Source organism: Lepidochelys olivacea, assembly GCF_965140295.1.
Source record: "Lepidochelys olivacea isolate rLepOli2 genome assembly, chromosome: 1".
Lineage (NCBI taxonomy): Eukaryota > Metazoa > Chordata > Testudines > Cheloniidae > Lepidochelys > Lepidochelys olivacea.
The window spans coordinates 121,389,409-121,402,482 of NC_140411.1; the positions used below are offsets into that span (position 1 = coordinate 121,389,409).

Consider the following 13,074-nt stretch of genomic DNA (forward strand, 5'->3'; position numbering starts at 1 on the left):
AAAATCATTAGGGTCCATTGTGAGTCTGAGATAAGATAAGATAGGTTTCAGAGTGGTAGCTTTGTATCAGCAAAAAGAAGGAAGGGTGTCACAAGTACTCCTCCGGTTTTTTGAGATAAGATACTGGCTAAATTTAAGGCAGAATGATTTTGTACTTCTGCCTTATAATATGCAATACGTATACCTTTGAGTATGTTGAGGGATCACGTTTAGTCTTTTGGCAAGACTAGACAATTTTGTACTTTTTCCTTCATTTTTCCCATAAGCAAGTATAAAATTTCTTCAGTAATTCCTTTTTTTTTTTGTTTGAAATATCTGCTCCAAAAGGAGTACAGTATTAATTTACATCTTGTGCTTCTAATCTGTGCTTTCCTCTGGGAACAAGAATACAAATTCATTCCAAGACCATTGTTTCATGAAATCAAGTGTTTGCTTAAGTTTTAGATTTCAGTGTTCTCTTGTGATTTCTGCTGTAAGCAGTGAGCTAGAACTCTAGGTAGCTTAATGTTGAGAACTATGAAACTTTGTTTCAAGGGGACAAACTTTGATATCTTTACATGACTGCGAGTCATCCTGCTCCCACTAATTTTATGGGTGCAGGATCAAGCTCCTAATTTCAAAACATCATTACTGTTAACTTTAATGGTAGCTGGCATGATGATCATCACTGGTGCTAAATGTTCCTATGAAGTAAGGAAGGGTGGTTGTTTTTTTTTAAAAAAAAGTGTTAATTGGTGGCTGCCTGCAGGTCAGGAGCTCTCCCTTTGTGCCAGTGTACAGCAGGTCACAACAGGAATTCCCAGCCTCCCCAGGATCAAAAGTAGTATGCTTTACTTGTTGAAATGGTAATTTTTTCTTTGTTGCTCAGTGTTTGCTGAGATTTCAATAGATGACGTGGAGTGCATTCTCTTCAAGCCTGAAGAGGGGCTGATACACAACTGTAAAATGAACTGCCAGCAGATTTGGCATTTTAAGCTAAACGTATTTTTTTCTATAAAAGATCAAATATTGAAGTTGTATTGTAACTAGTTTCCTGTTTAAAACCTGGTGCTTGAGTTTGATACTGAGCACTGCTTTTGCAAAATTGCCATCTTCATTTTCAGGGTTTTTTTTGGCAGGGGAGGGGGGGTGTCAGTTTGTACTCTTGCCTTGTAGAATCCAGTACTGTTAGATCCTGAAACATTATTTTCTGGCAAAACTTGTTCTGTACATTTTCCCCCACCTTTTTGTTAACCAATCCCTGCTGTAACAGATTTTTATAAATTGGTTAGATTTGTTTAAAACTTGCTGCTATCTTTGAAAACCTGGTATGGGTCATGTCAACTGTGCCTTTCATCAATGTTTCATGTGCCGCAGCTATCCATGTATATTTGAAATAAAGGCTTTAAAAAAAAATTCTGTAGTTCTTACATAAGCTGAGAGAGAATACTTCTGTCCCCAAGAGACCGAAGGTGTTGAGTCCAAATTTCAAAGTCAAAAGGCATGTTCAATAGGGATTGAATACAGTACTTTAAATGCCATGTATTTAAAGTACTGTAGAGCCTTCCATATTGAACAACAGTGGCTGCTGTTCAATAAGAAGTGACATACAAAAACCTCAGTGCTGGCCAAGAATTTAAGTTAGTAATAACAACAACAACTGCTAGCTTTTTCACAATAGTACCACTGGGCTAGGCTCTGTACAAACATAGTAGCAGACAGTCCCTGTTCCTAAAAGCTTACAGTCTAAATAGACAAGCCAAAGGGTGAACAATGTAGTGAACAGTTATGTCAGTTCCACACTTTTGAGACGTGTTTGTGTTTAGGACTGGATAATGGAAAGAGGGGGGGGAGAGACTGGTATGGGTGAAATGAAGGTAAGGGAGGGACATGGTTGGAGCAAACAGCCAATCAGCATAGAACAAAAATAGTTTAATGCAAAATTCTAGAATGTTCTGAAGGGCCAGTGGTCTTGGTGGTTGGGTGCTTTTGCTCCTAGGGGCTGAAGTCTCATGCTGAGTGTCTACATTTTTTTGCCCCAAGGCTGTATGGCAGGGGAGGCATCACCTGGGTCTTAATATCCCTACAGTACAGGTGTGGGGGGTCATAGCTGTACCTTTGAGTCTATAGAAGTGGGCCCAATTTCAGCAGCTGACTCCAGCTACTTGGAGTGGCTGATGCACTGTAGGATGATAACCCACATAATATTGACATGGAGCTAGAACATGACTCTGAGCAGCAGTCAGGCATTATTAGTGTAGCTAAACTGTAGAAGCATTAAGCCTGAGAACCACACAATAATAAACCAAGCACTGCATCTTTAAAATAACTAGCCTCCATCTATTTGTTCCACTAAAATACAGTACTTATCCCATTAAAAAACATTAACAGTGAGAATTATGCTATTCAACTTATTCAGTTAGATTTATTACAAAAATGTACAGGTAGTTTATCTTGAGGAATGTACTGCAAAAGTATTCATACAGAATTACTAACATTTAATCATTAAAAATTGCAATAGACAGGTCAAGCTTTTTACACTTATCTACAAAGAAAATTTACAACCATTTACAACAAGAGATCTTAGATGTTCATACTGTCAGCAGCTAAGACAAAATACACAGAAATATGAAATCCTGTTTTTATTTCACTCTGAATTCATAGAAAGTACAAAGTGTCTTGGTGAAGTTCCATCCCAGTGCTAATGAGAGCACATATAGCAGAATTAAGAGTGCAAATGGATACAAAAGGATAACTGTGTTCTTCAAAAATGGCAATGCTAGAAAAGAAATACAATTATGATTAGAGTACAAAATTTAAAACCAGCAATTAGTTGTATTAATAGACCAAACCCATGAACTCTTACATCTAGAGCACAGATCAGCAACATTTGGCACAAGGCCCACCCAGGTAAGCCCTATAGTGAGCTGGGCCGATTTCTTTACCTGCTGCATCTGCAGGTTTGGCCAGTCGCAGCTTCCACTGGCCGCAGTTCGCTATTCCAGGCCAATGGGGGCTGTGGGAAGTGGCAGCCAGCACATCCCTCAGCCTGCACCACTTCCCGCAGCCCCCATTGGCCTGGAGCAGTGAACCACAGCCAGGAGGAGCTGTGATTGGCCAAACCTGCAGCCACAGCAGGTAAACAAACTGGCCCAGCCCACCAGGCCACATGTCAAAGGTTGCTGATCCCTGATCTAGAAGGACCCTGGGGAGAGGCTGTCAGCATTTCATCTATTTCTTAACAGCTTGGTTAAAACTAGGTGCCTGTTTATCATCCCTGCCATGCTTATTCTGCAGCCCTTAGCCCAGATACAGAATAGCTTCTATCAGAGTAGAGGAGTAACTGAGGTAGGTCTGCATACATTAGTACAGCCAACCTGCTCAATGATTTTGTTGCATTACTACCCTCCTCTCTAGTCAATCTGGGAGTCCAAAACTAATGTAAGGGTCTTGAGGGTTGAAGCAGTATATTAACTGGATTATAGTACAACACAATGGCGAGCATCAATAAGTACCAATATCTTCTGTGCAAAGAGCGTTTTAACACCACAACATAAACTGACAAGTCCTTTAGGTATAAACTTTTTAACCCAGTTGGACATTTAGATAAGGGTGTATCTAGCATTCTTGGCAAAGGATTACAAATAACTCCAACCACGAAGGACAGAGGCAGTATTGGATTCGGAAGGGAATGGGAAAAGTTATGTTCAGAAAAAATTTAACAGAATGGAGCAAGTGGAATTGCTTCATTAGACAGTGAAGACTGCAAGACATCTATCTAGGAAGGATAGCTTAAAAATAAATCAGCATTGAATTCTTCTCCTACTTCTGCATTTGAGATGATCATTTCAAACATATGAGTTCTAAATTAAAGTAGCTTACTAGGTCAAGGCTTGTTGGTTTTCCTATAGTCAGTTGCCTAATTAATAAAAGCTTTTGAAATTACTTACCACTGTACCCTAGAAATGTTACGTAGATATAATAACCAATTGCAATCAGCCACACTGTATTCCCAACAAAATATCCCATGAATGAGGCTGTTGAGATAACATCTGTAAAAGAGAAGACAGTTGCTCTGTGACCTGCATGAGGCCCAGCACCAGGGCAAAAAGCATTAAAAAGGGTGTTCTACTTACAATTGATGAAAAACAGTTGGATAAAATGCAAAATGACTAGAAGTGGATAGAAAGCATTCAGATGAACATCAAAGGCATATCCCCATTCCACATCATAGTCTCTGCTCTGTCGTTTTACCAAGTACTTATTAGAAATAAACCTAATTGGAAAAGAAATTCAAAAGGAATAAGTTGTGAAACAATTTCACACTTTCATGTTTCCTGAAGTTATAATGCTGACTTGACATTCCACCTATAGTTAAAGTAATGAAGTCACATACAGGAAAAACCCTCAAGTCTTTACCATTTAATTCATAAATTCAATCCTTTCAAATGTTTCTGCATAATTGCCAACCTCAGCTGACTGAAAATTATTTCCCTAATATGTGAATAAAACATAGTAGCCTAAGCAAAGGTGAGTATTTCCTCAAAAAGACAGCGCAGACCAGCCTTTTGTTAGCCTTTTTCTCTCTCAGCAGTAGTCACATTCTTTGATGCTAAGTAAAAAGTGCAAATGTTGTGCACAGGAGAGCAAAGACTGCTGCTGTCACTACAGACAGAAGCAGCACTGTCTTTCAGTTGGCCCATCCACTCACTTCCCAAAAGGCTGGCTATATCCTACATCTTCACATTTCCTGTGTTACAAAAATCTCTCAGTTGCATTTAATTTTAGAGACAGAAGGCACACCGGTTACCTTATTTAATAAATGCCTCATCTTCACCAAAAAAGGCAACAAAATACTTAAAAATATGGGTACGAACTTACTTGCTGCACCCAAAAACAAAGCAGGCCAAACATGGTTTCTGGTCTTGAGCTTATGGACCAAATCCATAGCTTAGCCTAATTTTCTCAGGCAAACTTCCACTGAAGTCTATGGAAATTTTGCCTAATTAAAACCTGAGTAAAGAGCAAAGAATTTGATTATACATTTTGGACTTACACCTGGAATAAGAGCAGAACATTCCTCGTATGATCAACAAACTTCCAAAGACATTTTTGAATCAAATATTGAATCTCTTTTTCAAGGGCACTCTACTTTAAAATGTCATTTTCACTAAGAAATCAGTTATTTGAAGTGCCCCTGATTTCCTTTTCATTTTTGACAACAGCTTCCCTGCCTTTTTCCCCACCTCCCTGCTGGTTCAAGTGAACCATACAAGCAGCAGAGAAAAGAGCATGTGTGAGAACTGAGCCCTTCCTGTGCGTGTGCCTCGAAGAAGCAACTGAAGGCAAGAGATTGCCTCTGCTATTGGTCTCCTCTGACAGGAAAGTCTTACCACTATTCTCAGCTGTTTCCCTCAGAGGCCCAATTCTGCAGAGGAACCAGCATTCGACATATTCTCAACTATTGCCCCATCAGGTGATACCCTAAAGTACTGGAAAAGTCTCCCGTGTCTGCAGGGAGATTCTTGGCCCTCACTATCCTGACAAGGTTCTTAGAATTGGAACACTATATCTGTACAAAGGCACAGGAAGTAGGAAGGGCTCTTCACTCACTCTGCCTGGGGGTCGGGACCCATCAGGGGTCCGCAAGGTTATTACATGGAGGGGTCACGAGCTGTCAACCTCCACCCCAAACCCTGCTTTACCTCCAGCATTTATAATGATGTTAAATATATTTAAAAAGTATTTTTAATGTATAAGGGGGGGTCGCACTCAGAGGCTTGCTGTGTGAAAGGGGTCACCAGTACAAAAGTCCTGCACTAAGAACCCCTGCACTAAGCTCTGGGCAGTTAATGAGGCCCCTTGATTCCCTCTTGTCCTTCCCATTGACTACAGGGAGGGGAGGGGAGTGAAGAAAGGGGCCTGTTTCCCCTCACCCATGGAGGGGGAGGGAGCACTTCTCTGCTGCACCTCTTCCATTATTACTGTGGCTCAGTGGAGAGGTCAAGTACAGGGACACGAGAAGAGTGCGGTTCTTTTTGCTCGTTCCCTTCCTCTCCCAATCCCATGCAGGGCACCAGGGATAATGAAGGGAAGCTACTACCACTCCGTGCAGGTGTCCCAAAGGGAAGGGCTTGGATAAAAAGGAAGCATCCCAGCCACTCTCCCAGGCTCCTGCAATGGTTTGAGGAACAGGAGAACCTGCCCACATCTCTGAAAGAGCAAACACTGCTGCTATGTTACTGGGAAACATCCTCTTACTGCACATGAACTCTGCCCAGCACAGGGCATAATACTCATGTGGCATACATAATATGGCAGGAGACAAAAGTGACAGTGACCACAGGAGCAGAGAAGCTGACAAATGCATAAAGCAAACTCTTATAATCACCTCCGGAATTACTTGTGACAACAATAGTTAAAATAGTTCAGCGAGAAGGGTGGCTTGACTTTACAATGTTGTGCCATTAAACATTAAGAATACTAAACACAAGAATTCATCTGTTACATGTTTACAAGCATGTGATTTATTAAAAAAGCCCCAAAAAAGCAATAAAAAAATCTCTTGAACCCTCCAGCATTGTTGATAAAGACCAACTCAGCAGGAAAATAGGCACTGAGAGGTGCAACTGATAAATTTCCTCTAAGTAGTGACTTTTTTTGCAGAAAGAGATCAAGCAAAATAAGTATTTTCTAATGCTCTTTCCCAATAGAGCTCTATTCACAGCCAATGAAAACTCTTAGCCCTCTCTTCTGAGCCAAGTCATATTGTTACAGATTTAAGTACAATGCCTCAGCAGCAGGGAACTGTCAACTGCCCTGTAGCAATGCCTAACTTAGTTCTAGATGGAATTATTTACTTACCACATTAAAGTTGCTATTAGAAGGCCAACGCCTACACAGTCTATAAACACAACCCAAAGAAGTAGCTTTATCGTTTGAAAAAATCCCATGTCCAGCACAAATCCAAATCCTATAGTAGAAACTGGGGGCAGGGGGAAGAGAGAGAGAGAAGGGGAAAAAAAGAGAAATTAATCCTTCCTAGCTGGAAAAATGCTACATCACCAAACAATGCCAATCACTCAAACTTTGACATTCCAGGGATTAACTTTTTGGAGGTCTCCTGAAATCTCAGCATTTTCCCCTTTATTCCGCCTCACCCCTAAGATCTTCTGCAAGGCAGCCCCTTCTTCTATTAAAATGCTGCATACCGTACCACTTGTGTATAATGTGGTTGGCTTACGTTCAGCGTGTGGCACATTTCACATTTTTAAACTTAGAATCTTTTTATGAAGAAGATACCTTGTTAAGCAGAAGTGCAGAGTAAGAGCAACAAGCAGAGCTGAAGACACACTGCTTTCAGTTACAACAAAACCACGTGATAGTGCATAGTTTTCTGGCTCTGAAGACTCAGCTGTCCTTCAGACTGCCATTCAAATTTCCAGTCCATTTTAGTTGAATGAAAATGCAGTACACATAAGACACATTCTTATTGAGTTCCTTTGGCAGCTTTGGGAAAACAACCATGAAACACATATGGATCTAGGAAATATTTCCCATCCAACTGCAAGAACATTAAAATTTCAGAAGTGACTGCAGGTACTGTGCCATGTCAAAAATGGACTGGGTGTAGTGTTTTCACTGTTGCCTTTTAAAAGACAATTTGACCTGAAGCTTACATGCAAAAGATTTTCTTTGGCTTGGTGATGGCCGACGTCCACAGTGTCTCGCTGAGGCTTTGTTCACTGTGTAACTTTGTATTATCAAAGCATCTAGGAGTCCTAGTTGTGGACCACGACAGCACTGTGCTAGGTACGGTAAAAAAAGGGCGTCTCTGCCCCAAAGAACTTACAATCTTAAGTATCAGACAAGAGACAACAAATAGATAAAGACAGACGGAGTCTCCAAGGAAACAATGAGACAATACTGGACAGCATGATAGGCAGAGGTCTCAGCATACAAGCAGCCTAATTGTTGCCAAGGGTACTGTAGGCATCACAGCAAAGGAGAGTTTTGAGAAGGCCTTTGAAGGTGGATAATGACGTTCCTTTGCTGATGCTTACGGAATACTCCTCCCAAGCGCGTGGATCAGCATGAGGGAAAGCATGAAGCCGCTGTCTGAAAATTTAACAGTGGTGTAGTGGGCAATGGAGGCTGGCAGTGCAGGAAAGGAAGTGAGCATCCACAGGTTGATAGCGAATAAGAGATGATCAGTAAGACTGGGGGCTGATCATGAAGGGCCTCAAAAGTGAACACAAGCAGCTTATGTTTGATGTGATAGTGAAGAGGCAGCCAGTGGAGGGATTCAAAGAGAGGGGTGATGTGGTCAAAGCGCAGGCTAGGAAAATGATCCTCGCAGCAGCATTGTGAATGGATAGGAGTGGGGCAAGATTCATTTGTCAAGGCCAGAGAGAAGGATGTTACAGTGATTGAAACATGAGATGAGGATACCTTGGACAAGAGTTTTAGCTGTATGGATGGATAAGAAAGGCCTATCCTTAGGTACAGCCTGGATGTAATGACCTAGCGAGATGTCTGAGTCAAGATAATGTCTGGGTTACAGGTCTGAGTGACAGGCAGGATGGTGGGGTTTGTCCACAGTGACCAAGAAAGGAGGTAGCAGGAAGGTATGGGGGGGTGGGAGGGGGTTTGCAGAATAGGAGCTCTGTTTTAGCTATGCTTAGCTTGAGCTGGCAGCTAGACATCCATGAGGGAGTCAGAGAGACAGTTCAAGATTTTAGTTTGGACAGAATGGTAGATCTGTGAGCCATCAGCATATTTGTGTTTGTAGATAAGATGACCCAGAGATAAAGTATAGATGGAGATGAGAAGGGGAGCAAGGACAGAGCACTGTGTAAAGGGTACTTTGCCTGTAATGGGTTCAACATTAGGGACTGTCTTTTTTTTTCTGTGTTTGCACAGTGACTAGCACAATGGTCCTAGTCTACAATTTGGCTGCTTATGTGATAAGGTAATACACATAATAATACATCCCAGTTTCTAATCATCCAAATGTTCAACTATTTTTTTTTAAAAAAGAATAGTCATTCATTCCTCTGGTTGTCTTTGCTATGACACAATGATTGAAACCGACACAGTTTGAAACACAGACAGAAACAAGACTTGATTACAACAAACATAAAGAAGAGTCTTTAGAGGATTCTAGATACAGCTAGACCCTGCGGTTTACCATGGTTCTCTAATTTCTAAATGGTTACTGTAACCTTTGAGTGTAGATAGCTCATCAGCTTCTTTTCCATTCTGATTAAGGGCCTCTACAGTCAAAAACCCAGGGTGCTGAAAAAAACCCTGTGAAGATACATTCCTGCAACTTTATTGAAAAGAGAAAGATCTTATCTAGCCGCCGCCACCACCACTACAGTATCTGCGCATGTCACAATTAATGTGTTTATCCTCACAACACCCATGTAAGGGTGGGAACTACTATTTACACAATTTTACAGATGAGGAAGTGAGGATTGCGAGACTAAGTGAGTTGACCAAGGTTACACAAGGTCTGTGGCAGAGCAAGGACTTGAACCCAGGCCTCCCTAATCTTAGGCTAATGCCCAATTCTTCCTTTTTCCCACCTCATTTTTGCTGTTCATGGAAATAGACACTCACCACACAGCCAGATACTCAGCAATACCAAGAAAGCAGGATCATCTCTTGCCCACTGGTCCTTTGTTTGTTTCCGGTAATGAAAGTTTCTATAAACTCTCTGTGGTGAAGTGAACAGGTAGAGCATCTGCCAAACAGCAAACTCAAAGTCCATCTGCCGGAAGTGAAGGAGCCTCCTCAGGTATTTGTAGCGTTTTGCACCCGCTGTATGTCGCGCTGCATCCCTGGAGTTTAACGCACCATTGCCCTGGTTTTGGGAACTAACTGAAGTGGTCGGCAACATTTTTCTGAAGAAAAGATTTTAAAGTTAAAACTAATTTATTTTACATAATCTTAGAAATGATAGACAGCAGATGTAAAATCAGAAATGTTTTAAATTATGTAGTGTTAATTATGGCATTTAGATTTAAATCTGATTTGCAAGGGTAATTAGGCAAGTAGGTAGCTAAATACTACCACTTGTGCCAGCAAGATTGTACGTGCAAAACTGTAAGCTAGAGTGAGCCCCTTTCAAAATTTGGCTATGTATGTTAATTGAGTCACCTTTCTGCTGCCTACAAACAATGTATTAAAATAGCATAGTTTAGAAACTTGCACACCAGGATTGGTGCCAATAACACATAAATTAAAATTCCAATCTGCTAACAACTCACTGTGTGGCCTTTGACAAATTATGTAACCTCTCTGTCCCTCCCCTTTCCATGTATAACACAAACAATTACCTGCCTACTGCATAGGCTGCTGTGACAATCTTTGTAAAATGCTCTGGAAACAAAGCACTCTTCAAGCACTAAGTATAAAAATATCAGAGGGATAAATGCCAGAGAGGGAGAGGAATTATTTAAGCTCAGTACCAATGTGGACACAAGAACAAATGGATATAAACTGGCCACCAGGAAGTTTAGACTTGAAATTAGACGAAGGTTTCTAACCATCAGAGGAATGAAGTTTTGGAATAGCCTTCCAAGGGAAGCAGTGCGGGCAAAAGATCTATCTGGCTTTAAGATTAAACTCGATAAGTTTATGGAGGAGATGGTATGATGGGATAACATGGTTTTGGTAATTAAACATTCATGGTAAATAGGCCCAATGGCCTGTGATGGGATATTAGATGGGATGGGATCTGAGTTACCCAGGAAAGAATTTTCTGTAGTATCTGGCTGGTGAATCTTGCCCATATGCTCAGGATCTAGCTGATCGCCATATTTGGGATCGGGAAGGAATTTTCCTCCAGGGCAGATTGGAAGAGGCCCTGGAGGTTTTTCACCTTCCTCTGTAGCATGGGACACGGGTCACTTGCTGGAGGATTCTCTGCTCCTTGAAGTCTTTAAACTATGATTTGAGGACTTCAATAGCTCAGACATAGGTGAGAGGTTTTTCGCAGGAGTGGTGGGTGAAATTCTGTGGCCTGCGTTGTGCAGGAGGTCAGACTAGATGATCATAATGGTCCCTTCTGACCTAAATATCTATGAATCTATTAATCTATAAATGTACAGTTTTACAATTGCCTTTGAATGTTTTTACTATTAAAGATGTTCTATTTTACACTGCATTATATTTTAATTATTTCAGATAAAAATTCAGTGTGCCCCACTCCTCAAAGAAACATAGGCATGTAATTCTGGGTTGGAGGGAGGCACCTCTGTTTGCTTGGGATTCAAAGCTATGAACCTTCTCCCCACCTAAGCTCTTTCTTGCAACAAACAAAACAAAACGAAGACAAGATGATTGAGTCTCCCCTTATAAACTTGAGCCCAGTGGGCAGGGCATTTACCTAGGCTGTGGGAACCCTGGATTCAAACTTCCCCCTTTGCCTGAGGTGGGGAGAACACAGGTTTCCCATGTCTCAGATGAGTGCCCTCTGATTGCTGGGTATTCTTCGGTGGGTCTCTCAATCTGTCCTGTTGAAGCTGTTCCACTTTATATTAATAAAGAGTTATTGCAACAGGGTCTTGAACTCGGGTCTCTGAATATCAGTCATAGTTTAAGGGCCTGCAAGGACCACCAGATAATCTAGTTCGACCTCCTGTATATCACAGGCCACCAACATCACCCAGAATCCCACACTAAACTCAACAACCAAAATATTATTGCCCACAGGAGACTAGACTATGTGTCGTCACAGGCAGAGAATAGGAGGGACTACGGATATATCTACACTAGCACTTTTGTCGGTAATACTTTTGTTGGACAAGTGGACTGGGGGAAAAAAACACACCCCCAGCTGACATACATTTCACTGACAAGAGCCAGTGTGGACAGCGCTATGTCAGTGCGAGATGCTCATCGGGGTGGCTTAATTATGCCAGGAGGAGAGCTGTCTGCCGCCAGCATAGAGTGGCTACACAGGAGACCTTACAGCAGCGGAGCTGTAGTGGTACAGTTATGCCACTGTAAGATCGGTAGCGTACACATAGTCTGAGGTGGACCAATGCCTGAGGCCCCTGCAATGGAAGGGAAGTGATTGAGATATACCCAGATAATCCTAGCAAGTGACCCACACTCACACACTACAGGGGAAGGCAAAAAATCCCCAAACGCTGAAGTCACTGCCAATCTGACCTGGGGGAACTCTCTGCCTGACCCCAAATACGGGGACAGTTAGACCCTGAACATGAGAGAGAGAGAAAATGCTCTGAGACACCTCAGACACCAACCCAAGCCATCTAGTGCCCACCTCCACAGCGGCCACCCAGGAGGCCACTAAGGAGGAAGGAGACCCAGCAAGTCCCCCTTAACGCTGGGGAGCACAGTCCCGCTCAGGCCGAGCCTATTTAAGCGTCCCCGCAAAGTGGAACAGCTTCGGCAGCGCGGAGGGAGACCCCTCCCCCCCCGCCAGCCGCAGCGCCCAGTGCTTCGGGCAGCTCCTGGCCGGTGGGAGACCCGGGTTCAAGTCCCTTCCCCCCGCGCGCGCGCTGCCCCCTGGGGGAGACACTGGGGTGGGGGCGGTGCCGGCCTCCGCTCCGGCCTCCCGGGCAACCATCTGCCCGGGGCACCGGCCCAGAGGCGGCTCCAAGGCGCGACGCCTCCTTTGAGGACCCGACGGGCGGGGGAAGGGCCGCGCGCAGCAGTACAAGGGAAGGACCCCCCGCCCCGCAGAGATCCCAAGCCCCGCTGTGGCTCCCGCCGGGCCGGCTCATGCAGGAGCTGGGGGCGGAGCCACGGGTGTCTCGAGCCAAGGCCAGCAGTTCCCGCGGGGGCGCCAACGGTTTGTGGCGCAGGCGGGACCCTGGGTCGCCCTGCCTAGGCAGCGCGCGCGCGCGCGCACGTTGCGCAGGCCCACGCGCCCGAGGGGCGAGAACGCCGTCCGCAGCTGCCCCGCTCACCTGCCGCTCCAGCCCCGCCCCTCCCAACCACACACAGCGCGAGGGTCTCCCGGGGCCGCGCGCACCCCCAGCAAATTCCAGCTGCTTCCGGCAACGTAGCACGGCGCGCGCCCCCTGACCCGGCCCGTGACCCTGCGGCGCGGAGCAT

General features: G+C 43.7%; 1 protein-coding gene across 2 annotated transcripts; it reads right to left on the minus strand.

The window, feature by feature from the left end:
- Window positions 1–2,418: 2,418 nt before the first annotated feature.
- On the minus strand, window positions 2,419–13,071 carry UNC50 (unc-50 inner nuclear membrane RNA binding protein). 2 transcript variants are annotated; one of them, XM_084642093.1, is made up of 6 exons: window positions 10,323–10,776; window positions 9,604–9,887; window positions 6,844–6,964; window positions 4,116–4,255; window positions 3,930–4,031; window positions 2,419–2,758 (listed from the first exon to the last, which is right to left on the minus strand). In XM_084642093.1, the coding sequence occupies exons 2-6, from the start codon at window positions 9,881–9,883 to the stop codon at window positions 2,622–2,624; spliced, it is 780 nt and encodes a 259-aa protein (XP_084498219.1). In that variant the 5' UTR covers window positions 9,884–9,887; window positions 10,323–10,776; the 3' UTR covers window positions 2,419–2,621. The 2 variants fall into 2 exon arrangements, with proteins under 2 accessions (XP_084498219.1, XP_084498218.1); XM_084642092.1 differs by lacking the exon at window positions 10,323–10,776 and adding an exon at window positions 12,927–13,071 and having other exon boundaries at window positions 2,421–2,758.
- Between the last annotated feature and the right edge of the window lie 3 nt (window positions 13,072–13,074).